The sequence below is a fragment of the Neltuma alba genome, unplaced genomic scaffold (assembly GCF_004799145.2).
Source record: "Neltuma alba isolate B1F8T4 unplaced genomic scaffold, ASM479914v2 tig00010189_pilon, whole genome shotgun sequence".
Lineage (NCBI taxonomy): Eukaryota > Viridiplantae > Streptophyta > Magnoliopsida > Fabales > Fabaceae > Neltuma > Neltuma alba.
Genome location: NW_021635128.1, coordinates 306,498 through 333,457, shown reverse-complemented (window position 1 = coordinate 333,457; position 26,960 = coordinate 306,498). Strand labels below are relative to the sequence as shown.

General features: G+C 37.5%; 2 protein-coding genes across 3 annotated transcripts; one reads left to right on the top strand and one right to left on the bottom strand.

Moving 5' to 3' along the window:
* Window positions 1–1,652: 1,652 nt before the first annotated feature.
* On the top strand, window positions 1,653–26,756 carry LOC114754768 (TBC1 domain family member 9B). Of its 2 annotated transcripts, XM_028943593.1 has the most exons (19): window positions 1,653–1,912; window positions 2,638–2,707; window positions 2,964–3,584; window positions 3,667–3,852; window positions 3,977–4,090; window positions 16,643–16,701; window positions 16,913–16,979; window positions 17,071–17,122; window positions 17,215–17,307; window positions 17,446–17,529; window positions 17,666–17,890; window positions 17,990–18,075; window positions 18,289–18,350; window positions 19,213–19,282; window positions 23,239–23,319; window positions 23,406–23,507; window positions 25,527–25,651; window positions 25,890–26,010; window positions 26,339–26,756. In XM_028943593.1, the coding sequence occupies exons 1-19, from the start codon at window positions 1,863–1,865 to the stop codon at window positions 26,525–26,527; spliced, it is 2,457 nt and encodes an 818-aa protein (XP_028799426.1). In that variant the 5' UTR covers window positions 1,653–1,862; the 3' UTR covers window positions 26,528–26,756. The 2 variants fall into 2 exon arrangements, with proteins under 2 accessions (XP_028799426.1, XP_028799425.1); XM_028943592.1 differs by having other exon boundaries at window positions 17,666–18,075.
* LOC114754769 (uncharacterized) lies at window positions 7,985–9,273 on the bottom strand. Its single transcript, XM_028943594.1, has 2 exons — window positions 8,356–9,273; window positions 7,985–8,034 (listed from the first exon to the last, which is right to left on the bottom strand). Exons 1-2 carry the CDS (start codon window positions 9,218–9,220, stop codon window positions 8,000–8,002), a joined length of 900 nt encoding a protein of 299 aa, XP_028799427.1. The 5' UTR covers window positions 9,221–9,273; the 3' UTR covers window positions 7,985–7,999.
* Window positions 26,757–26,960: the final 204 nt, after the last annotated feature.

The window sequence follows — 26,960 nt, the reverse complement described above, 5'->3', positions numbered from 1 at the left end:
AAAATGCTGAAGGCAACTTAAGAATTAAAAATAACTTCATTTCAATAAAATATTGGCATCCATTTCTTTATTCTGTACATAAAAAGAATCTCTGTGATATGCATTCAATGCCTAATCTTGACGAATAAAATAAACATATAAGTGGTTTAAAAAATTCTTTATAAAGGCATGAGGCGATCGCCTAGATGGTCTTAACACAGCAGTGATCATGCCAATTTGGTCATTAACTATTTCTTTCCCTAGCAATTACGGAAGCTCAATTACATACGCATCCAGCCCTGTATGTAAAAAGATATAAATAATCAAATTATTTAAATAAAAAATTAACTAAAATTAGTTAATAATAAAGATATATACTTTGAATATTATTATTTATGGGACGATAGTAAAAAAGAGAGGAGAATGAATAGAAAATAGATAAGAGAGAGTGTATGTCTGACACAACAAGAGAAAGAGCAATAAAAAAAAAAAAAACAGTGAATTAACATTTCAGAAATTTTTAAATTCACTCCATCTAATTAGAATATAAGACGTCTCTAACCAATTCACACATAACAATAAAAATAGTTAAAAGCATTAAAGTTTATATTGTTATGAAATAAATTGTGAGTCTCGTACTAATAACATGTTTGAAATAAATAGTGTAATATAGAAAAAAAAAGTAGAGAATAGAGAATAGAAAAACAAGAGAATATTTCTTATTTCATTTGAGGTCCTGAACATATGATACATACTCTTTATTTATAGATATAACTTTATATCTTCAATAGAATCTACAGATTCCATAATAGTAGAAGATAATTATGGATAATAGAGATAATAGGGGATATTGAAGATAATAAGAGATAAGAAAGATAATGGTAGATACATAAATACCCACAAAAATATTATATTCATAACATATATGAATTTATATTTATTATGTTAAATTTTTCAATCACACATAACCATATATTCTTTTTGGTTTAGTATGAATTTATAATTAAATACTCATTAAATGTTAATATTTAAAAAATAATACATATGACTATGTGTGTTTGGATAGCTTGAAATAATAATACAAGTAACTTGGACATGTCTCCTTAAAATTTTTCTTTTTCTTATATATAAAACGGACAAAGTATTTCTCTGGTCCTATTTATAGAATAGAGAGAGAAGATATTTTTTTGTTCTATTTATAGGGCACTAAGAAATTTTTTGTATGTATGTATGTATGTATAATTTTACCATTTATTTATTATTATATTAATTTTATTTACATGAGGTATAATGTATATTAAATAGGGACAAAGTTAAAAAGTTATTGAATTTTAAATAAGAGTTAATAATATTTAAGATTTTTTTTAATTTATATAAAACATATTAAAAATAATTTATAAATAGGGCCAGGATAACAGTGAAGCTAAAGATATTTAAGAATAAAAGCACACCTTAACGAAGCTGGAGATATGTAAGAATATTAGGACCTCTTAATTGGTTTCTTGCGACACAGTGACTCTTCGGGCAAGGATCCCATCTTAGGGTGACTACGTCGAGGAAAAAAAGGGTAATAAATTGTCAAAATTTTGTTTAAAAAATTGAAAGTGCTTTTTGCCTTTTCGGTCTCTGTGTGAAGCAATCACAGAGCACATGTAATCATAACGTGACGGTAATCTCGCTCCTCTTTCGCTTGTGCATGTTCTCTCTTTCTCTCTCTATCTCTCTACCCTTGCTGCACTCCGAAAAACCAACTGCTCCTAGTGACTTGACTGCCACAAGAAGCTTTCAATTGCAGAAAATCAAGGGGTTCTTAAGATCTTCCTCTACTTGGCGTTCAGCCCAAATTCTTCTGGCTTCGCCGCTTAATCCGATCCAATCCACCAATGAAGGCCAGCAATGCTCTAAATCCTCTCATCACCTTTGAGCATAAGAGGTACTTGCCACATTTGTTTTCTATAGTGTAAATGGACCCATCTTTGCTCTCTCCTCCAAGCGTCTCTCACTCCTTCACTTCCTCTAGTATCCCTTTTCCATAGGATTTTCGTTTTGTGCTATCGCCATCTGTTAGATCCATCAATAGTTAACTTCATCATATCGTTTTTTTACCCTGGGTATAATCTGCAATTTGCTTGGACAGCTTCGATTTCGAAGACATTTATGCCCCGCCTTAGCTATGGAACTGCAAATTGCGACAATTTGATTCGCTTCAATGGTTTTGGGTTTTCTATTTAATTGCTGTATTTTAAAGACCGATCTTGCTTTGATTTGGATTTTTTTTTTGTTGACTTCTATATTGGCATTGAATTCTTGATGGGGAGGGTCGAATGTGTTGTTTTTCTTTTCTTCCTTTACTTCTAAGCTGGGAACTGCGCTGAGGCAATGCCGAACATTATGGGAAGTGGAGTGTGGGTTTTTCACTAAATATGCTGTTGTCTAATCTGAGCCGCCCGACGGCAAGTAATTTGAGCTGAGTTGCACTTTGATTCTTTCCTCCCTGCCTTGATTCTTGATAAGGTGCTCCTAATTCTTATCGGAGTCTTCTCTTGATAATCAATGTCTATAATGCATTTTATTTTGTTCTATTTTCTTGTTTAGTCTCATTATTCTAAATTTTTTTATGATTCATTCTTAGACATTAATGCCTGATGGTGTAAACAGGGACGCCTATGGGTTTACCGTGCGACCTCAGCACCTGCAAAGATACCGTGAATATGCTAACATATACAAGGTTTTAATTATACTTTGGATTTATAATTCCTCTTTGGACAGTCTAAAATTTTGTTGTTTTTGAGGAAAGGTCGTCTGATTTCATGGGGATTTCATTTTCTGTTAAGTTGAAATTCTTAACAGAATAGCAGATTCAAACATCTGCAAGTCTTGATTATGTGTTAATGTGAATTGTTATTTCTTGCTATTCCTGTCATAGATATTGTCTTTGAAATGGAAGATGTTTAATGTGTAACCCTCGTGAGCTGTACTTTTAGGAGGAAGAAGAAGAAAGGTCAGATCGATGGAAGTTCTTCCTAGATCAGCAAGCAGAATCTGCTCAAGTGGTTGAAAATGAACTAAATGTTGAGGAAAATGACAATGTCTCAGAGGCTGAAGCTGGAGACTCGGGGAAGGGCGTTAACGGATATGAGTCAAGAAATCAGAAACCTGATTCTAATAATACAGTTGATAATGGTGGTAAAAAAGAGGAGTTACCAGCATCTGAGGCGAAAAAGATTCATAGAGTTGAACTATGGACAGAGATAAGACCATCACTTCGTACTATTGAGGATATGATGAGCAATCGCATAAAGAAGTCTGTTGAAAGAAACAGGAAGAACCTGTTGAGAGATGAACAATTGCTCGGAATGGGGAAATCACAATCTAATACTGAAGAGGCTAAATCACAAAGAGGAGCATGTGAGGAGGACTCTGATGATGAGTTTTATGATGTAGAGAGGTCAGACCCTAGTCTAGATGTGCCTTCAGCTGATAGTGTGAATGCCTCCGCCAATGGTACTGCTGGTGATGCAACACTACTAGAGTCTTCATGTCCTTGGAAGGAGGAGCTGGAGGTTCTTGTTCGTGGGGGAGTGCCAATGGCGCTGAGGGGAGAGGTACTCATTGTATAATTTGGATAACTTCTGTTTTGTTTATTCATTCCTTGTGATTTAGCACTTGTTTGTTTTGTTGCTTTAGCTTTGGCAAGCTTTTGTGGGTGTAAAAGCAAGACGTGTAGAGAAATATTATCAGGGCCTGCTAACTCCTGAGAATGATTCTGCAAGTAAATTGGATCAACAAATTATGCAGTCAAGTGACAAAGATGGAAAAGCAAATGTAGATTCCATATGTGTACCAGAAAAATGGAAAGGGCAGATTGAAAAGGTTTCACCTATGATAATTCCCCTATGATTGTTGTGTGTGCAAGCGAGTGTTTTTTTTTTTTTTTGGTGGTTTTTAAATCTGGCTCTAAAGTCCCTCAACTTACAGTCTTTTGTTGTTTGTGCAGGATCTGCCTCGAACGTTCCCTGGCCATCCTGCTCTGGATGAGGATGGTAGAAATGCTTTGAGGCGATTACTTACTGCATATGCCAGACATAATCCTTCTGTTGGTTATTGCCAGGTCTTTGCTTCAAGAAATAGTTATATGTTTTCTTTATCCCTGTTATTTTTAAAGACGTTATGTGGTTATGATGGATTCTGTGTCTTTAGAAACATAACTGTCGGCAGGCTAAAGAGATGTCTAAATAGAACCTGTGAATACTGTAGTGAGCTGACCTGAGTTAAAGAAACTTGTTCACAGAGGCCATTTTCAATGTTTCTGAGATGTCTGGATGCAATTCGTCAGCAATTAACAATAACTGGAAATTGTGCTGCCTTACGCTAGTTGCTTTCAAGGACTCTTGAGTTTCATTATTTTTGAATGACAAATCAGGATATCTGATGTTAGCTTAGATATGATCAGTTTCTAAATTGAACCTCCTTAAAGCTAACTTTGCCACCCATTTACTGTTACTCCATCAATTTGGAAAATGAATGTTAGTTCAATTGTTCTGCAAAAAGAAAGACAGTTTGGGCAACTGGAAAATGGTTATTGCTTTGCTTGGAGCAGCGGGATGATTGATGACAGTAGAAATAGCTGGGGACCTCATTTTGTATATCACCTTCATGAGCTTACCCAGTCATTTGTCATTAACATGTATTAGTGTTTCTGAATGATTCACAATATATTTCACTGAATAGCAATTTACATGATTTATAGGATGGGGAAGAATATTCCTAATTATTATAGATCTGATTTGGTTTCCCTAAATAGCTCCTAGAATCATGGGATAGGATAATAATCAGATATGATCAGATTTTATCTCAATCTGACCGTTACAGCATTTATGATTAAATGATCCTGGACTACAGCATTTATGATTAAATGATCTAGGAGATTTAGGGTAAAATACTGGTTCATGGGCCGCTAACAGCCAGCCCACTTTCCCACACTCCCCCTCAAGCTGGTGAATAGATGTTGATCATTCCTAGCTTGTTTCTGAAACCTTCAAATTTTTCTTGAGTTAAGGACTTTGTCATCACGTCTGCAATTTGATATCTTGAGGGTATGTAGGCTAGGTCAATCACTTTATTGTCAATCTTTTCTTTGATGAAGTGACGATCTATTTCCACGTGCTTTGTGCGATCATGATGTACAGGATTGTTGGCAATTTTTATTGCTGAGAGATTATCACACCACACCTTTGTTGGTACCTTGCCTTCCATCTTTAACTCCTTAAGAAGCCTTACAAGCCATATCCCCTCACAAATACCTAGAGCTAAAGCCCTATATTCTGATTCTGCTGAGCTTCTTGAAACTACCGGTTGCTTCTTGCTTCTCCAGGTTACTAAGTTTCCCCATACGTAGGAGCAATAACCAGTGGTGGACCGTCTATCCCTTTTAGAGCCTGCCCAGTCAGCGTCTGTGAAGAGTTCCACTTCTCTAGAGTCACCTTTTGCAAAGAATAGTCCTTGTCCTGGAGTCTTTTTCAGATATCTTAAGATTCTGTAAACTGCTACCATATGTTCCTTTTGGGGACTGCTTGAGAATTGGCTTACTACACTAACAGGATAACAAATATCAGGCCTAGTGTGGGATAGGTAGATGAGCTTCCCCACTAGCCTTTGATACCTTTCTTTGTTTACTGCTTCTCCATCGGGTTTTATTGTCAGCTTTTGGTTTAGTTCCATTGGGGTGTTGGCTGGCCGAGATCCTAGCATCCCTGTTTCCTTTAGGAGGTCCAGTGTGTATTTTCGTTGGGATACACTTATCCCCCTTTTTGTTCGTGCCACTTCCATCCCAAGAAAATATCGTAGTGGGCCCAGGTCTTTTATTTCGAACTTTGTTGCTAAATTTTCCTTCAGCCTTGCAATTTCTTTTTCATCATTACCTGTCAATACTATATCATCAACATATACAATGAGAGCTGTTAGTTTGTCATCATAGTGCTTAATAAATAATGTATCATCAGCCTGACATTGTTTGTAGCCTTGTCCCTTAATTGCTTGGGAGAATTTCTCAAACCAAGCTCTGGGGGACTGTTTTAGTCCATACAAAGATTTGTATAACCTGCAAACTTTCCCACAGTTTTTTGAATTTCTCATCCCCAAAGGGATTTCCATATAAACTTCTTCTTCTAGGTCTCCATTTAGGAAGGCATTTTTAATATCAAGTTGATGTAAAGACCAGTCCAAGTTTGCAGCAATAGACAATAGTACATTCACAGTGTTGAGTTTTGCTACAGGAGCAAAGGTTTCTTGATAATCTATGCCATAGGTTTGAGTAAACCCTCTAGCAACTAACTGAGCCTTATATTTATTTATACTCCCATCTGGATTATATTTTACTGTAAATACCCATTTACTACTTACCATTGTCTTACCTTTAGGCAGATTTGTAATTTTCCAGGTTTTATTCTTATGTAGAGCTCTTAATTCCTCTTCGATAGCTCGCTTCCAATTTGGATCTGAAATAGCCTCATTGAAATTCTTAGGAATTTTCACATGTTCTACGTTAGCTACAAAAGTCTTTAGATGAGGAGAGAGCTTAGCATAAGACACATACTTACTGATAGGATGCTGAGTACAGCTCCTTTTACCTTTTCTTAAAGCAATGGGCCAATGGAGATCTTCAGGACTAGGTTGAGGTGCAGAATCATGATTCTGTGTTGGATTAGTTGTGGGCCTTTGTTCAGTGTTTTGCTGTTCTTCGCTATGAGGAGGTGATTCTATCAAGTTTTCAGTCATATCTTGATCAGAAATAGAGTTTAGGGGTTCAAACAAGTTTCTGTTTTGAGGTACAGGCCTGTTTGGGTAGTTTTCAGGTCTGGTTGGGGTTTGGTCAGTCCTTTCTGGGCTATTTTGAAGGCTGTGTTGGGGTTCTGGAGATGTGGCAGGTATAGATGGTGGGTTAATATGTATATCTAGAGGCATGGAAGGGTTTGTGTAGGTTAAAGGTTCTGTTTGCTTGTTAGAGTGATCACAAATTATCCAATTATTTCCCTGATTCTCCCCCTGAATAGGTGATTTGTGATAATATGGCTGTGTTTCAACAAATCTCACATTCATAGTAATATAGATTCGGTTAGTGATGGGAGAGTAGCATTTATATCCCTTTTGGTTTGAAGAGTAGCCAAGAAAAATGCATTTTATTGCTCTAGGATCCAGTTTCCCCCCATGTTCATTGTAAACAAAAGCAGTGCAACCAAATACCTTTTTAGGTAAGGAGGTAAAGAGGGCAGAGTTGGGAAAATGCTCAAGAAGTGTCTGGAGAGGAGTTTTGAATTTTAGGACTTTGGAAGGCATACGATTTATTAAATGTGTAGCAGTAAGTATAGCATCTCCCCAAAATCTTGAAGGAACATTTGTTTCAAACATGAGGGCTCTAGCTACTTCAAGTAGGTGCCTATTTTTTCTTTCAGAGATGCCATTTTGCTGTGGAGTGTAGGTGCAAGAGGTTTGATGATGGATACCATTAGTGGCTAAAAAATTTGTAAAAGAGGAATTTAAATACTCTTTGCCATTATCAGTTCGCAAAATCTGGATAGAGGTTTGGAATTGATTTTTAATAAAGGTATAGAAATTTTGAAAAAGCGAAAAAACCTCAGATTTATCTTTCATTAGAAAAACCCAAGTTAATCTTGTGTGGTCATCAATAAAGGTTACAAACCAACGAGCTTTGGAATGTGTTTCAGATTTAGATGGCCCCCAAACATCACTATGTATAAGGTAAAAGGGGTGAGAAGGATTATATGGGTGAGAAGAATAAGTATTTCGAACTTGTTTGGCAAAATAGCAAGTGTCACAATGAAATTCAGCAATAGCAGTATCATTAATATTTGGAAATAAAACTTGCATATAGCGTAGACTAGGGTGGCCTAATCTAGAATGCCACAACATTATTTCATCAAGGGGCATAGGGGATAAGACAGAATGACAAATAGATTTTTGTAGGGAGGACCCTTGTATATAGTAGAGGCCATTCCATACTTTAGCAGCGCCAATCTTCTTCCCTAATGCCAAGTCCTGAAAAACACAGCTAGTGTTATCAAAAGTAACAAGACAGTGAAGTTTTTCAGCCACTTGTTGTACTGAGAGCAAGCTGCATTCAATCTCAGGAACATATAAGACATTATGCAGAGTAATATTAGGAGTAATGATCACAGTTCCCGAGCCCCTGACTTGAGCAAATTGCCCATTTGCAACTTCCACAGTTGTGTATGGAAAAATCACTAAAGTCAGAAAATAATTCCTTAAATCCAGTAATGTGATGAGTTGCGCCAGAATCTATAATCCATAGATTTTTAGATGTAGTCAGGCTATGAAAAACATGAGTGAGAGCAGTACCTGCATGGGCTAGAGTGACAGAAGGGGTAGTGTTCTCACTGTCAGGAGTAGAGGGCAGGTGCTTATCCAAAAATTTGCGCAGTAACAGCAACTCATCATGACTAATGGTTTCATTAGAGTTAACACCTACTAGCATTCCCTTGCTGCCAGGTTTGCCCCTAGGTTTGTTGTTTGGAGGCTTGCCATGCAGCTTCCAGCACACTTCTCGGGTGTGACCACTCTTGTGACAGTGGTCACACCACTTATTACCCTTTTTTGCTTTGGGATCACTTTGTGGGCCATTGACAGCGAGAATAGAGGAGTTAGTTGAAGTAGAGGAAATATTAGAGGCAGTGATTAATACCTTTCGGCTTTCCTCAAATTTAACAGTGTTGAATGCTTCAAGTAGAGATGGAAGTGGCTTGAGACTCATGATTCTTGCTCGCACATCCTCATAGGAATCATCAAGACCAAGAAGAAACTTATAGCAGCGTTCTTGATCCACTAGTTTTTTGTAATACATGGCTGCTGCAGTGCTGGGCCATTCATGGACCTCATAGAGGTCTATTTGCTGCCAAAGTTTCATTAGAGCAGTATAATACTGGGTAATAGTTTGATCACCTTTGGTTAGGTCATGGAGTTGTCGCTTAACCTGAAACAAAGCTGCTGTGTTTTCGGTGACAGAATAGGTAGCTTTAGCAGAATCCCAGATTTCTTTGGCTGTGGTGGCAAGAAGATAGTTTTCTCCTATATCGGCGGTCATGGAGTTAATAAGCCATGCCATTACTAGGTTGTTTTCTGCACACCATGTTGCAAATTGGGAGTCAGTGGACGCTGGTGGAGCTTTAGTAAGATAGATCTCCTTATTTCGTCCCCGAACAAACATCAACACGTATCTGGACCATTGTAGGTAATTATGCCCATTTAGGCGATGGGTAACCGGGAATTGGGAGAACGCATCAGATTGAGGGACTAGGGCTGGTGTCCCTTGCTGTGAGGGATCGGAGTTGCTGCCCTCAGCAGCGAAGGCGCGTGGCTGCAGAAGAGCAGCTTTGAACGCCATTGAGAATATTTTCAGATCAGTGCTCTGATACCATATTAGTGTTTCTGAATGATTCACAATATATTTCACTGAATAGCAATTTACATGATTTATAGGATGGGGAAGAATATTCCTAATTATTATAGATCTGATTTGGTTTCCCTAAATAGCTCCTAGAATCATGGGATAGGATAATAATCAGATATGATCAGATTTTATCTCAATCTGACCGTTACAGCATTTATGATTAAATGATCCTGGACTACAGCATTTATGATTAAATGATCTAGGAGATTTAGGGTAAAATACTGGTTCATGGGCCGCTAACAGCCAGCCCACTTTCCCACAACATGTTATTAACTGCTTAAAAACTTTGCATCTATCTTCCTGTTTGTATAACTCATTGAATATTAGGGCAAAACGTTTTGGCCTTGTGAGATTCGGGAACCTTGAACCCACTGGCATCATGTTTAATTCCATGATATATCTGTTCAAACACATAGGACTAAGACCGCCATAACAGTCTGTCATTGGTGTGTCAAATAAATATAAGGGTTTTTGATAGATCCGGCTATTTTTAAGACAGATTTGACGAGATTTAATGCTCTGTGTCCTCTATTACTGCTGTAAAATGTGGAGAATACAAGTCCGTTCTCTAGCCTTGGGAAAGCTCAAACACACTGAAAAATGAAAGAAACAATGAGAAAATAATTCCCTCCTAGTCTGGTATTCGAGGGACTAGACCCCCTCTCCTCACAATACTCGGTCTACTTGATTCCCTCACTGAACCCCTCTACACAAATACATACATCACACAGCCCCACCTCTCTCTCTATCACTCAACTTCACACATTCCTCGCTTAGGCTTGACCAATTAAATCTGGGCCCATTAGCTACTGGTCCATCAGTTTTTGGCTGAGTGTGACCTTTTTATCTTAAGTTAGTGGGTTGGAGTTATCCAGATTTAGACAACATTTGCACTAATGTAGGGGACATCCTCGGACTAATATTTGGATAATGGTTAGTGTTATGAAAGCCACTAGGGCATTTGCACTTGCTTGAAGGCAGAGGCAAGGTGTTCTAGAGTTCCTTGCCTCTGAATTTCAAGGTGTGGTGTCTTGACGGATGTGCTTACCTTTAGTTATGAAGTGCTCACCTTCATCCAAGGCACAGGGTATGGAGTTCAGCACATCTATTTTCGTATGTGATTTTCTCTTAGCTAGCCCGGTTATGACATAATAATTCATAAACTGTAAAAAGTGGTTTTCTTATATCAATTTAATTTACAGAGTATCAATGAATGAAAAAGGGAGTTTGTTCTTTCTTTTCTTTTGATGAATGTGGCCATAAATTTGTTCAAATTTTCTGGGGAATTTAAAAGGACCATAGCATAAATGATTATGAAATGGGAGAATTATGCCTGAGGACCAAATTTACGAATCTTTTATTCCTATTGAGTAAATCCTGAAAGTTTCTGAATAGTAATTCTCTGTATATTCACTCATGATCTGATTACATAATATATAAGGGAAATAGGAATCAACCCAATCAATACAGATCTGATCCTATACCTCCTAATTAATACAGATTTGATTCTATTCCTCCTAAAATCATGGAGCACTAATAGTGACCAGATTTCTCTCTAATCTGACCGTTGCTATTTATTACAGAATATTCTCTGTAATATAACATAGGAAATTAGGTTAAGCATTTGGTTTCTGGGCCTTTAGGCAGCAGGCCCACTTTCCCACACTCCCCCTCAAGCTGGTGAGTAGATGTTAATCATTCCCAGCTTGCTTCTGAAACCTTCAAATTTTTCTTGAGTTAGAGACTTTGTCATCACGTCTGCAATTTGATTTCTTGAGGGAATGTAAGCTAGATCAATCACCTTACTATCTATCTTTTCTTTAATGAAGTGTCGATCGATTTCCACATGTTTTGTGCGATCATGATGCACTGGATTATTAGCAATCTTGATTGCTGACACATTATCGCACCAAACTTTCATTGGAGCATTAACCTCAATTTCAAGCTCCTTCAAGAGTCTCATAAGCCATATCCCCTCACAAATACCTAGGGCCAAGGCCCTATATTCTGATTCGGCCGAACTCCTTGATACCACTGGTTGTTTCTTACTCCTCCAAGTAACTAAATTTCCCCACACATAAGAACAATAACCAGTAGTAGATCGTCTATCTCTTTTTGATCCTGCCCAGTCAGCATCAGTGAATAGTTCAATTTCTTTAGATGTGCCCTTAGCAAAGAACAACCCTTGTCCTGGGGTCTTCTTCAGGTACCTCAGTATTCTGTAGACTGCTGTCATGTGTTCCTTTTGAGGACTATTTGAGAATTGGCTCACCACGCTAACTGGATAGCATATGTCAGGCCTTGTGTGGGATAGGTAAATAAGTTTCCCTACTAGCCTTTGATATTGCTCCTTGTTTACTACCTTTCCATCTAACTTGATTGTTAGCTTTTGGTTCAGCTCCATTGGAGTATTAGCAGGTCGAGCTCCCAACATCCCTGTTTCTTTTAGGAGGTCAAGTGTATACTTACGTTGTGATACACTTATCCCTTTATGAGTTCGCGCCACCTCCATGCCTAGAAAGTATCTTAGTGGGCCAAGATCTTTGATTTCAAATTCTGTTGCTAAGTCTCCTTTTAGCTTTGTGATTTCTTTTTCATCATTCCCTGTCAAAACTATATCATCAACATAAACAATAAGTATAGTTATTTTTTCATGATGGTGTTTAACAAACAGGGTATCATCGGCTTGACATTGTTTATAGCCTAACCCTTTGATGGCTCGAGAGAACTTCTCAAACCAAGCCCTTGGAGACTGTTTCAGCCCATACAAAGATTTGTGTAGCCTACACACCTTCCCAAAATTGTTTGAGTTTCTCATTCCCAAAGGAATCTCCATGTAAACTTCTTCTTCTAAGTCCCCATTAAGGAAAGCATTTTTAACATCAAGTTGGTGTAAAGACCAATCTAAATTTGCAGCAAGAGATAAGAGAACATTTATAGTATTAAGTTTAGCTACAGGGGCAAAGGTCTCTTGGTAATCTATCCCATAAGTTTGAGTAAACCCTCTAGCAACCAAACGGGCCTTATATTTGTTTATACTTCCATCGGGGTTATATTTTACTGTGAATACCCATTTACTACTCACAATTGATTTACCTTTAGGAAGATTTGTAATTTTCCAGGTTCCATTCTTTTGTAAAGCTCTCAATTCTTCTTCAATAGCTTGTTTCCAATGTAGATCTGTAACAGCCTCATTGAAACTTTTAGGAATTTTCACACTTTCTACATTTGCTACAAAAGTTTTTAGGTGGGGTGAGAGCTTACTGTATGAGACATACTTACTAATAGGATGTTGAGTGCAGCTCCTTTTTCCTTTTCTTAGGGCAATAGGCCAATGAAGTTCTTCAGAACCCATTTCAGGTGCAGAGTCATGTTGCTGCATAGATGTAGAGTCACGTTGCTGTTTTGTGGTATTACTAGGTTGGTTTTCCATAGTTTCAACCATAGGCTGGTCACAGAGAGAGTTTAGAGGCTCAAAAGGATTTGTATCTTGATAGACAGATCTGTTTGGGGTAGTTTCGGTTCTGTTTGGTGTATGTTCAGATCTGTTTTGGGAGCTGTGTGTTGATTCTGTAAAGTGGGAAGGCATAATAGGTATATCTAGGGAGATTGAAGGTCCAACTATTTGCTGGTCTGTTTGAGAACCCTTGTGATAGTCACAAATTGTCCAGTCACTTTCCTTGTTCTCCCCCTGAATGGATGATTTGGGATAATATGGTTGAGATTCAACAAACTTGACATTCATTGTAATGTAAACCTTTTTGGTAACAGGGGAATAGCATTTGTAACCTTTATGATTTGAGGAATAACCAAGAAAAATACATTTAATGGCTCTAGGGTCCAGTTTTCCCCCATGTTCATTATAAACAAAGGCAGTACACCCAAAAACCCTCTTGGGAAGAGAAGTTACGAGGGAAGAGTTTGGAAAAGTGTCAAGAAATTTTTGTAAAGGGGTCTGGAAGTGCAGAACTTTTGAAGGCATTCGATTTATCAAATGAGCAGCGGTAAGTATAGCATCCCCCCAAAATTGGTGAGGAACATTGCCCCCGATCATAAGGGCTCTAGCAACTTCTAAAAGATGTCTGTTTTTCCTTTCAGAAACTCCATTCTGTTGGGGAGAATAGACACAGGAGGTCTGGTGATGAATACCATTTGTGGTTAAAAAATTTTTAAAAGATGAATTTAAATATTCTTTCCCATTATCAGTGCGAAGAATTTTGATTGAAGTCTGGAATTGATTTTTGATGAAAGCATAAAAATTTTGAAAAACAGAAAACACTTCTGACTTGTTTGTAATTAGAAAAACCCAAGTCAATCTTGTATGATCATCTATAAAAGTTACAAACCAGCGGGCTTTGGAGTTGGTGTCAAATTTAGACGGCCCCCAAACATCACTATGGACAAGGGAAAAAGGGTGAGAGGGGGTATAGGGTTGTGGAGGATAAGAGTGTCTAATTTGTTTTGCAAAATGGCATGTATCACAATGAAAATCAACAACAGATTTATTACTGATAGAAGGAAATAAAACTTGCATATAACTAGGACTAGGGTGGCCTAACCTAGAATGCCACAACATTATTTCATTAGTTGGCATAGTAGATGAAATGGAGCAAGAAATAGAAACTTTTGGTGAAGATCCTTGGATATAATAAAGTCCATTCCAGACTTTAGCAGCGCCAATCATCTTCCCCAATGCCAAGTCCTGAAAAACACAACTAATATTATCAAAAGTAACAAGGCAATGCAATTGATCAGCAACTCGTTTTACTGACAGCAGGCTGCACTTAATTTCAGGGACATATAGAACATTTTTCAATGTAATATGTTCAGAGATAATAACAGTTCCAGAACCTAGAACCTTGGAAAACTGCCCATTAGCAACCTCTACAGTATTATGGTTAGAAAAAGGACTGAAATCAGAAAAGACCTCTTTAAATCCAGTGATATGATCAGTGGCACCGGAGTCAATTATCCATAAATTCTTAGATGGAGTCACACTACTAAGAGCATGAGTTAGGATAGTACCTGCACGGGCTAGAGTAACAGAGGGTGTAGGGGTCTCACTTGTAGAGGCAGTAGCGTGCTTGTCCAGCAACTTTCGCAGAAGTAGTAGCTCATCATGGCTTAAGAGACTACTATCAGCAGTAGAGGAACCCACCATTAAGCCCTTGCTTTCTATTTTGCCTTTCTGCTTGCTGTTTGGAGGTTTTCCATGAAGCTTCCAACATACCTCTCGTGTGTGTCCACTCTTGTGACAGTAGTCACACCATTTGCTAGACTTTTTGTTTTTAGTGTCCCCTTGGGGGCCACGGACAGCAAGAGCAGATGAATCATTAGAATGTGTGGAAGAAAAAGAAGAGGAATTAATCAATACCTTCCTACTTTCTTCAAACTTGACAGTATTGAAAGCTTCTATAAGTGAGGGAAGAGGTTTAAGACTCATGATTCGTCCCCTCACATCTTCAAAGGAATCATCTAGTCCGAGTAGAAACTTGTAGCACCGTTCCCGATCCACCAACTTTTTGTAATACATGGCATCTGTGGGATTGGACCATTCATGGACCTCATAGAGGTCTATTTGTTGCCAAAGTTTCATTAATGCTGTGTAATATTGAGTTACAGATTGTTCACCTTTAACCAGATCATGAAGTAAGCGTTTGACTTGAAATAGAGCAGCTGTATTTTCTGTAACAGAATAAGTGGCCTTTGCAGAATCCCAAATTTCTTTGGCTGTTGTAGCAAGGAGATAGTTTTCTCCAATCTCGACTGTCATGGAGTTGACGAGCCATGCCATTACTAGATTATTTTCTGCACACCATGTAGGAAATTGTGGATCAGTAGCAGCTGGTGGTGGCGGAGATCCTGTGAGATATTTCTCCTTGTTGCGACCACGAACAAACATGAGAACATAGCGAGACCATTGAAGGTAATTGTTCCCATTTAGATGATGGGTAACAGGCATTTGAGAGAAGGCATCCGATGGCAAACCTAGTGGCGGTGTACTCCTAGTTGTTCCGCCACCTTGTGAGGCCGAACCTTGCCCTGAAGGAGGGAGATTACTGCCATCAGCAGTAAAACCACGTGGCTGCTGCAATGCAGCCTTGAAAGACATTGAGAGGGCTTTTCTTTCTCACGGCTCTGATACCATGAAAGTTTCTGAATAGTAATTCTCTGTATATTCACTCATGATCTGATTACATAATATATAAGGGAAATAGGAATCAACCCAATCAATACAGATCTGATCCTATACCTCCTAATTAATACAGATTTGATTCTATTCCTCCTAAAATCATGGAGCACTAATAGTGACCAGATTTCTCTCTAATCTGACCGTTGCTATTTATTACAGAATATTCTCTGTAATATAACATAGGAAATTAGGTTAAGCATTTGGTTTCTGGGCCTTTAGGCAGCAGGCCCACTTTCCCACAAATCCTCGTTGCTCCACTTGTAAATTAGTGTTGTTTGAACAGTATATAGTGTTAAATACCTTTTTATTTGTTAATTTGAATCACGTAAATGGTAAATACTCATAACTCAAGTGGTAAATTTGTGTTATGTGAGTGGTAAATTTGAGGGTCTTCTTAATAATTAATTTGTGATTCTGGTCTTTCAGTGTAATTCTCCCCTGAAAATTCTACTTGAATTTCTCTTCATTTTTGTATGAATGCGCAGGTAGGTTGGCTCACTTTTTTTTTTTGTTTTTTGTTTTTTGTTGTTCTTTCGTTTCCTTTTTTTTTTTTTTTTAGGTTTTCAAATTATAGCCACAACTCTTGAAGATATACCATTTTATTTTAATGTTGTTCTTGATCTCGATTATTTAGTAATTTCGGTAATATTATGATTCCAAAATTCGAATCAGTGTATATGGATATTTAAGTCATGGAAAATGAATCTTTACCAGTATTATCTCCTCATCATGATCTGTGTATCCTTTAGGAACATCCTGTATTCTATTTTCCCACCCATTTCCCATCATTTCCTTGTCTATAGATAATATGTTTTAACTGTTTTAATTCATTTCACTGCTGCAATGTGTGTGATTCATGTATATCAATGTGGCAACGAAATGGCATAAAGAAGATTTTCTGCGTTAGGTTTTTGGAATGACTCATGCAATACTCAGTTTCATGACAGCTAACCTTCTGATCTGATTTGGAATCATTTACGTTGCAGGCTATGAACTTCTTTGCCGGTCTATTACTGCTTATGATGCCAGAAGAAAATGCCTTTTGGTAGGTACTGAGATAGATTGTTGATTGACTTTTTGGAATACGTAAAGTCTCACTATGGGGAAAACATCAATAAAAATGTTTTTGTAGTGATAAGCACTCTATCGTGAAGCATGTCTGACTGATTGCTTCAGGCCTGCAGGGCATCTTTAACATTGTTGAGCTTGTGTCTTGATTTTTATACCTATTTATCCGCTACTATGATTTTTCTCAGGACATTGATGGGCATTTTAGATGATTATTTTGATGGTTATTACTCTGAGGAAATGATAGAGTCTCAGGTGGTGTTTTCTATTTCATTCTATTTCATTAGCAAATTCACCAACGTGTTATAACTGCTGTTGGACATTTATTATATTTTCACTTAATTAGGTGGACCAACTTGTGTTTGAGGAGTTGGTGCGGGAGAGGTTTCCCAAATTGGGTTTGTATATTGTCAATCATTTTTATCTCTCCTTGTGGACTTATTTTGCAGTTTCATTGTTGATTTCTAAGTCAATTTTACTTCTTGTGCAGTCAATCATCTAGATTACCTGGGAGTGCAGGTAGCATGGGTTACTGGACCATGGTTCCTTTCCATATTCATGAACATGCTTCCTTGGGAAAGTGGTCAGGTTTTATGCTTTATTGAGTCGTGTACCATATAGTCTTGTCTTGTGATTTGTCTAAAAAATTCTCACACATCACATCATTGTTCTTCATTATATAGATTTATCCTCTGATTTATTGGAAATGCTTTGACTTCAGTTCTGCGAGTCTGGGATGTGCTTCTTTTTGAAGGAAACCGTGTCATGCTATTTAGAACCGCACTTGCTTTAATGGAGCTATATGGTACTGAGTAGAAAATTGCATTTTTATGCTTTTATAACCTTCTTTTGGGTTCATATGTTTTGCTGTATTTTTAGAGAAAATAAACTATCAACAGTGTTTTTCTGGATAATACTTAGACTCGCCCTGTTTATTTTAGGTCCTGCATTGGTAACAACAAAAGATGCTGGAGATGCGATAACTCTGCTTCAATCATTAGCTGGCTCCACATTTGATAGTAGTCAGCTTGTGTTGACTGCATGTATGGGTTACCAAAATGTAAATGAAGTCCGGTTACAAGAACTTAGGAATAAACATCGACCAGCTGTAATAGCTGCAGTTGAAGAAAGATCAAAAGGCCTTAAAGCTTGGAGGGATTCTCAGGGTCTGGCATCTAAGCTATTTGGTTTTAAACATGATCCTAAATCAACAACAGAGACGGATAAACCAGATCAATTGATTAATGGTAGTTTATCACGTACAGAATCTGGTTCCACTAATGCGGATGAGATTATCATTAGCCTGACTGGAGATGGTGAGATAGATACTGCTCCGGATCTTCAAGAGCAGGTTGTTGTGCGTTTCCTGTTATACAATTGCCCTGATTATTTTAGATGATAGTGAAGTTAAATATTGGAGTATGAAATATACTATTTTGTCTAGATTCATGTTTTTGTTACATTTTTCCAAATCAAATTAAGTGTTTTTCCTTTAAAAATTTGATTGAAATTAGAGAATTTCTATCAAATGATTATGTGCTCACATGTAGCGAGCTCCATGTAGGTAGCATGGTTGAAGGGTGAACTTTGCAGGTTGCTAGAGGAAAAAAGATCAGCTGTTCTCAGGTAGTTGAAATAATGCTGATTCTTCTGTTTTATAGTGTTTCCCAATTTAACTGGATTTATGTGCATCACAATATAATCAGTACTCTTGTTCTTTAATCCTGCTTCTTTTAAATCTGCTGCCTTCAAATTATATAGAAAAGTTGAATTGATTTTAAATGAGAATAAACTCTTGAAACGATTTTGCAATAATTAAGCATTTACGTCTTGCACATTAAATCTAGGATACTCGACAAGAATTGAAGCAGTGAAGCTATGTTCAAAATGTCAGGGATGGATAGAATAGATTGGCAGTGTTAGCTTCAAGTTTTGTCCAGCTTGGGGGGGGGGGGGGTCTTCGAAAGCATATTTTCTGCGTATAATTATTAGAAATTTGTCTCAACTTTTATCCACTATTTAATGGCTGATTTTTCAGAACTTTGTATTCATGCTATTGCTTGATATCTGGCTTATTTCATGGAATGCCAATGGCAAATATTTTGCCACAATTCATGTATTTACTGATTTTAAGGGAAGTGGCAAACTTGGTGCCATGGTCCCTGTACATAGTTTGCAATTTCAATCGAATTAGGTACAAGCTTTATTATCTTCTAAAATTGTGCACAGTTGATTAGCTGGAAGGATTTATGGATTTTGCTAGGTGGTGGGAGAAGTTGAAATTCTAAGTTTCAGTGCTAGAAATTTTGTATAGATTTTTAGAATCTGAAGTTTTGGACTTGGTTGTTAATTGTATATTTTTTTGCCTCACTGTCATGAGAGTTGTTGGATAGTTCTTTATTTTTGATGTCAGGGTTTGAACTTTTCCATGCTAGTTGGAATGATCACGCGCGCTGCATATCATTAACACTTCTAATATTTGTTTCAGAGCGGAGGAGCTCGAAACAGCATTGATGGAGATGGTTAAGCAGGATAATAGGCGACAACTAAGTGCCAAGGTATATTCTAATTTGAAAAGGCAGTTCCATTTTTCCAATCATAATGTGCTTTTTGTGCGGCAGGTCTTCCATTGCGATTTGTTGCTTTATTCAATTTGCTGTTGTTGCTAAATTTGATCGAGCACTGGAACAGGAGTCTATAAAATAACCTAGAGGAAAAAACTTATGATATTAATTTTAAGAAACAAGGAAATAATTCTAAATGATTTTAGGCTTATTTGTAGGCAACTTACATTCACTTGTGCAATAATGCTGAAAATTGGGAGAGGTATTGTTTGGCTAAAAAGGAGACTAAGAAAGTAGTGGGTGAATATTGTTGTAGAGCGTTTGAGGAGTTTTATAAGGAGTTAGGCACAAAGTTTGGGGAATGAAAGATTTACAAGATTGCAAACAATAGGGAGGGAAAATCGAGAGATTTGGACCAAATAAGATGTATAAATAATGAAAAAGGCAAAGTTTTGGTTATTGATAGAGATATTAAGGAAGATAGGAAGCCTACTTTTACAAAATGTTCAATAATAGAGTAGATTCAACTTGGGAGTTGGAGAATTTTACAATTAGAGAAGATGAACAAAATTTGGTGTTTTATTGGGATATCCGCATTGGCGAGATTAAGGAAGTTAAGAAAATGAAAAATAATAAAGTTGTTGGACCTAAGGGTACCCTATTGAAGTTTGGAAGTGTTTAGCTGAAGAGGGTGTGTTGCGGCCTTCTAAATTATTTAATGAAACTTAATGATACAAGAAAATGCTTGATAATTGGAGGAAAAGAACCTTAGTTCTTATTTACAAGAATAAAGGGATTATTTAAACTTGTGCAAGTTATAGAGGGATAAAGCTTATGAGCCTTAATATGAAATTGTTGGAAAAGGTGATTCAATATCGTTTGAGATAGAGGACTTGTGTTTCTGAAAACTAATTTGGGTTCATATTGGGAAGGTCCACAGCAGAAGTGATATATTTACTAGGAGGCTAATGGAGAAGTACTAAGGCAAGGAAAAGACTTGCATGTGGTATTTATTAACTTGGAAAAAGCTTATGATCACATACCAAGAGACATACTTTGAAAAGCCATGAAAAAGAAAGGTGTGAGTGTTATATATATCAAAGTCATATTAAATATGTCTGAGGGGGTGATAACTCGTGTAAGAACGTTTGAAGGTGAGACAAGGGACTTTTTTATGAGGATTGACCTACACCAAGGATCATCTTTGAGCCTTTATTTGTTTAACCTAGTTATGAATGCTCTAACTGAAGTTATACAAGAAGTAATCTTCAAGTACAAGTGGCAAAAGTTTTTGATATTTAGGATCAATTATACAAAAAGAAGGTGAAATAGGCGGAGATATTAATCATAGATTTCAAGTTGGATGGTTTAAATGGAGAAAGGATATTAAAGTTATTTGTGGTTGGAAAGCACCTAATAAGGTAAAAGGGAAGTTTTATCATACTGCTATAAGACCAATAATGCTATATGGGAGTGAATGTTGGGCTTCAAAGTGACAACAAGAGCATAGAGTGGACGTAGCTGAGATGAGGATATTGAGAAGGATATGTAAGCATACAAAAGAAGATATGATTAGCATAGTACTGTGTGACAGAGATGTTACCCTTTTTGGAGTCATGAAGCGAGCTCTTTATCTCCAGAACAATTGCTATGTTTTTAAGAGATGCAAACATGTCTATGGTATCATCCCATGCTTCTCGAGCTGACTGAAAAGAGAAGTGGTTTATAATTTCTGTGGTGAGTCGATCAGCCATGCTTGGACCATAGAGTTTTCTGCCTTCCAACTAGCAAACTTGTCATCTGTCTCATTGGGTTTCTGTACAGCACCTGTAAGGTATCCATACTTGCACTTTCCCATGACACATGAGCCCACGCTGCCTGCCCATTAGAGGTAATTCTCAGCGTTCAAATGTTAAATGTTGATAGAAACTGGGTTGGTGTCTTGTGGTACCTGACTGCCTAGAGGAATCGCTGCTGCCAGTCCTGATGAAGTAGCTGTCGCTGTCTTCTGGGCATTTTGCTCACCAGCATTCAATCCAAACCCAAATTGGATCATAGCTCTGATACCATGAAGGTAGACAAAGAATATAGATGCATGGAAAAGTTTATATTTTATTCAATATCTCAGTGGTATAAATAGATACAAAAAACCTTCAACTATTAGAGAAATGGTAAGATACTAGAGAGATATGGTGAGATCCTATCCTAGAAATTAGGAAAGCATTTAAAACAGAATAGCACAAAATAAGGGATTAGATACTGCACCTGGCAACAGATACTAATTCTAGGGTTAGCATGAGGTTTTTGGCCAAAAGGCCCACTAAGAAGCGTAGTTAATAAGGAGCAAAAAGGAATGAATTTCAGCCCACATGAAGCTATTATTTGAGAATACTTACATCTGGGATAGGACAGAATGGAAGGAACCTCGTAAAATAACTCACATAAAGCACTGGAAATTAGATCATGGAGGATTTGTACAGATGGCAGGTGGGGCATATGAGGTGTTTGGAGGAGCATGTGATGACAAGGTTCAGGGCTTTGGCCAGATTCTAGGCAACGGACACAGGTGGTGTTGGTTTTGTGGTTTGGCATCGGGAACTATGTCTTGGCTCCAACAGTCACGAAAACAAAGTGTAGGGTTTTTTCAGCGATTTTTCTTCGTTTCTTACTTTCTTTGATGACAAAAGCAACCTTGGAGCATGCGAAGCCTTGCTTTGATACCAAACTGATGCAACACACACTCACACACACTTGTGCATGCGCTAGCAGTGGGATATGGGGAGAATAACAGAATAGAGAGCGGAAAGAGTAATAGAGCATAAATTTGAGGGGAAAGAAGAACAGGAGGAAAATAGAGAGACCAATTAGGCCTATCTTCAAAATACAAAAGGGGCACATAGATATAGATTGAGGTTTCCTTCTCAAGAAGGAAACATCCACTTGTTCTACCCTAAGGTTTCCTTGCTATTAAGAAATCATAAACTTTGTCATCATTACAAAATCTACTTGCTAGCGAAATAAACAATAAAATAGCATATAAAGTAGCTTTTTTTATTTCTTTCTAGTTTTTTTCTCAAAATATATTGATATATTAATTCTTATATTCCATGATAGTCTTTGCCTCATGCCAAAATACGACTAACCAAAGGGAAGGGTAAGATGGGATTTTCTAACTAATAGGTTGTTCTCCCACCTCCATAGCTAGCTTTTGCAGAGGGTTTGTCACTCTACTTGGCTGTCCATCAATTGGTGTCAAAGTTTGTGGCTGACAGCTCTGGGAAGGGCTTGTATCCAGAGGGTTCTGACGTCTTGAAGGTTTTGATCAGAGAGAAACCTAGTAAAGTGTCTTAAGAGTTGAATTGTTGGATGTCAATGCTCCTATGGGGGTCCATTGATGACCAAGGTAATTTGGGGTGTCGGTCTATATTTAGTTGCATGAGATACTTTATGGGACACTCTAGCGTGTTAGTTCTTCTTAGTAGCTTGGATTGAGGATAGGGTTTACTGCCCTACTTGGAGTCCTCCATATAATTTTAGCCTTTCATGCTTCCAAAACTTTTAATTGGACTTTACCAGAGTTGTTGTTCATTAAACTTATGATGCTGCTCTGAGATTCAAAGATCTGAAACCTGAATACTTAAAACCAGCCGCTGTACATGTCTAATACAGTGAAGCACATCGATTGATGCCACGGGGGCCTTCATCTTTAAAAACTTGAGCAAAATATGAAATCCCATATCGATGGACTATTTCTGCCCAAGAATTAACTTATATTATATGCTATTCTTTACATTTTGCAAAATTCTGCATAGGCATTGTTTACTTGACCTTTGATTGTGGCACTGATAGTCTGAACATGTTACAAAGCATAGGCTGTCAAGAAAGGTAGTTATATGATTTTTTGGTGTCTTGAGTTTCAATTTGTTCTGAGAGTTTCTCATGATTCGCAGGTTGAGCAGTTGGAGCAAGAGATCACTGTGCTTCAGCAGGCACTTGCCGATAAGCAAGAGCAGGAAACTGCTATGCTTCAGGTCTCAGTTTTGTTTGATTTCTTATTTACTTTGTTAGAGAAGAATATTTTTGTGCAAAGTTGAAGGGTTTATTGGTAATCTCCTAGGTCTTGATGCGGGTAGAGCAAGAGCAGAAGGTCACTGAGGATGCTCGTAGGTTTGCAGAGCAAGATGCAGAAGCACAAAGATATGCTGCCCAAGTGCTTCAGGTTCCAGGGCCCCCAAACACCCCCCCCAATTTTTTTTTTTTTAATCATTCTTAATTCATCTTTTGTTTGCTTTACAACTCATGTTATGTGGTGAGCATGGAAAAGAGTTTATTCAGCATAGTAGACACTTGTTACGATATGTAACTCCCTATTCATGCTAATAGGAGAGTTATGTAATTTTCCATCTAACTCTAGCTCGTTTTCACAGTTTCACCTGCTCTTCCGATCTCAACTAGACCTCTCTGGTTCTATCTGACTCAGATATCTCTAAAGCTGTTTGACAGCTTCAAGTGAGTCATCTTCCAGCACAACATGCCTCTCTCCCAGCTCCCACACATGTTTAAGCCCCATTAAGCATGCCCATAGTCATACATTCAAGCGATGCTATGCCAATTTTGAACATGAACCCTTGTCTAATGCATCCTTTTGTGATCACTAATAACGCCACTGCATCGCTTCTTCCTTTGTCATCTTGTGGGTATCCTCCAACTGGGCTGCCTAGAGATAAATGCTTGTTATCTGTATGATCTTTATCGTGGCTTAAGTCATAGTCACAATGTTGCCACTGCCAACAATATTATCATTCCTTCTACTTCCCCCTTCCAAAAAATTATGACAAAGAAGATCCCCCCATTGCACACCTGCTATAATCTTCTATTCAGACACCATTCAATTCATCTTGTAATGTCTGTTAAAGGAAAGAAACATGTTGAAAGCAGGAATAATTCTTCCCCACACTGGCTTGAGGAATAGAGACCCCTAGAGAAGTGTATTGCATTAATCAATAGTTGTTCATTCAAGACAAGTCGCACGAATAGCTTGCAACACCAAGGGACATTTAGTTGCCACATACTCCTTGAAGCTTAGATCACTTCCATTTGGTCACTTTTGACGGCCCCATTGTATCATAAGCCAATTTAACAAAGAAGATACCATTTGATAGATGGCTACCAATTTTGTCAATCAGTGGTTGATACAGCTGGATGATTTTTTTTAAGATTTATTGTTTAGTGGATTAAATTTAAGATTTCTTTTTTACACACCGGAAATAAAAATTTAAGCTTTTCTTTTGAGTGATTATTTGGCACTTGTTGTTTCTGGTCTTATGAGCTTGCATCCATTTATTTCTCTTTTGTTGCCCCTCCTTTTAGTTGATTACTTTCACCAGTTGTCTTGAAAGCTATCTTCTTGGACAATTGAAATATTAAATATATCCCGTTTGTTTCCGCTTTTGGTGAGGAGTCAGTGTTTTAAATTTCCTCCTCTTCATGGGAGCCAAAATGTGACTGAAATAACTTGAGCAGGCTCTTGCAATGGGGCCCATGGGAAGAATTATGATTCAATCTTAGCAAACTAGAGATCTCATCGAGGCCTGTTCTCGTATGGTTTTCTGTGGATATGTAGGCTTTTATAATTAATCCTTGTGAAGGGACTACACTGGTGGCCACTTCGTTACTACTTGACAAATCTGCTCAATTGCTTTGCCGAACAAATCAATTTTCTTGGAAAGTTAGTGTTGTCAATCTACTTGGGATGTCAAAGTGTCATGTCCGATAGTTCATGTTCGCATTTTGACAAGGATATTGGACTTGAATTTTAAAATGAACTTTCATTTTCATATCTGGTCAAGGTCTTTCAGTTTCATCTGTTTTTCTCATAGAAACGATGCTTCCAACTTTGCCCATTTTTTCCAGATTTCCTTTTAAGGGTCCTTTCTCTATCCTGCCCCTAGAAATGAAGTTTCATTTTCACATTTTGTTCAGATGAGTTACTTATGCCTTGTTTTATCCTATTTCTCTCTTCTTTAAACTCTAATTGTCTGTCTTTGGTCATATCTTTGTCTACGCTTCAGTATATTGCTTTGTTATGTTGAATGCAATGGTAAATTTTCAGATTGCAACAAATTACAATTTATAAAACCTAATGGCATCATAAATCAATGCAGTGACTTCACTTAGTAGGATAATGTTTTGTTGTTGTTGTTGTAACATTACAATTTGCATATATAATTGATGGCAGGAAAAATATGAAGAAGCCACTACTGCGCTTGCTGAAATGGAGAAGAGAGCAGTTATGGCAGAATCGATGCTTGAGGCCACCTTGCAGTATCAGTCTGGCCAAGTTAAAGTCCAGGCATCACCACGGTGTGTCAAGTTTGCCAAATATCTAGCTAACTGTAATTCTATGGTTGAAATGTTTTGTCTTTCCAAATTTTTGTCGTGAAATTTAGGTCCACCCGGGACATGTGGCTTAACATCTCTTTCCATAAGAATAAAACTGGGAATAGGTGCAGCCTTTAGGTTATACAAGAGTAACTTCTATATGTTTGATGGTAAACAGGGCCCTTGATTATGTTGACCCTAGGTCTCTGTTGCTTTATAGGTCTTCGCAACCTGGCTCCCCAGCATCACGAAATAATCAAGAACCGATGCCAGATGTGCCTGCTAGGAGGATAGGTTTGCTTTCTCGTCCATTTGGTCTTGGATGGCGTGATCGAAACAAGGTTAGTCTATGCAGTATGCTCAACGTTTTTAGTTGGTTTCCAGCTACTTCGAAATTTAGGATTCGTTAGGTACATCAACGAAATAGAATGAAAAGGAGAATAAAATTTAAAAAAACAATTGTGAATGAAAAATGTCTTTTGCCTTTTCTTTTTTTTTTTGGTGATAATCTTTTGCCTTTTGATAAGAGATAATCAAAATGAACAGTTCTTGGTAAGTAATGATAATTGAGATATAATAACCACATCATATCTCAATTTTCTTCATGTAAGAGAAAAGACTCCTATTTTTCAAACCACCAGGATGATAATTATTTGCTGACTGTCCCAGGGGAAACCGACTAACGCAGAAGAGCCAGCGAAACCGACTAATGCAGAAGAGCCAGCGAAACCGACTAATGCAGAAGAGCCAGCAAAACTGACTGATGCAGAAGAGCTGGCTGAAGGAAAAGCGGCGGATGAGGGACAAAGTACAAGTACTCACCAAGAGACTAATGGCCATAAAACATCCTTCCCATGAAAGTTTAATGAGGAAGTAGTATTTTGTTTGCAATTTTTGTTTAGAGCGAACATGTAATTCATTCATTGTTTGTTCACTAAGATGCCATAGAATAATAGTGTATTTGTAAAAGGGAAGAAACAGGCTGAGCTCGATTATTATATAACCTTCTCGTTTGTATTGTTCTGAAGGGATGGACTTTGTGTAGCGTGACAGCTGTATATATATAAAATTATATATTAAACTCCGAGTCATCTGTCCATTGCCTCGTTTCATGGAGAAGCTCTCTGGTTCACCTGGATGAATGCGTAGGCACCATTTGGAATAGGATGCAATACTTACTCTTTTTCGAGAAAAAGACAATGATACTAAGTAGGTTAATAACTCTGAAATTTGACTTCATTTTGGTCTTAGCTTTTAAAATTTGAAACCAATGGTTTCGGATCTCAAAATT

Bases quoted from the DNA above. Each gene is read 5' to 3' on its own strand.
- LOC114754768 (XM_028943592.1), top strand. From the start codon at position 1,863: ATGAAGGCCAGCAATGCTCTAAATCCTCTCATCACCTTTGAGCATAAG. The intron at 18,076-18,288 runs GTTGTTGTGCGT...AGCTCCATGTAG, and splicing joins CTCCGGATCTTCAAGAGCAG to GTAGCATGGTTGAAGGGTGA. The intron at 23,320-23,405 runs GTCTCAGTTTTG...GTAATCTCCTAG, and splicing joins AGGAAACTGCTATGCTTCAG to GTCTTGATGCGGGTAGAGCA.
- LOC114754769 (XM_028943594.1), bottom strand. From the start codon at position 9,220: ATGTTTGTTCGGGGACGAAATAAGGAGATCTATCTTACTAAAGCTCCA. The intron at 8,035-8,355 runs GTACTGCTCTCA...TGTGTTTTTCAG, and splicing joins TGTCACTCTAGCCCATGCAG to GACTTGGCATTAGGGAAGAA.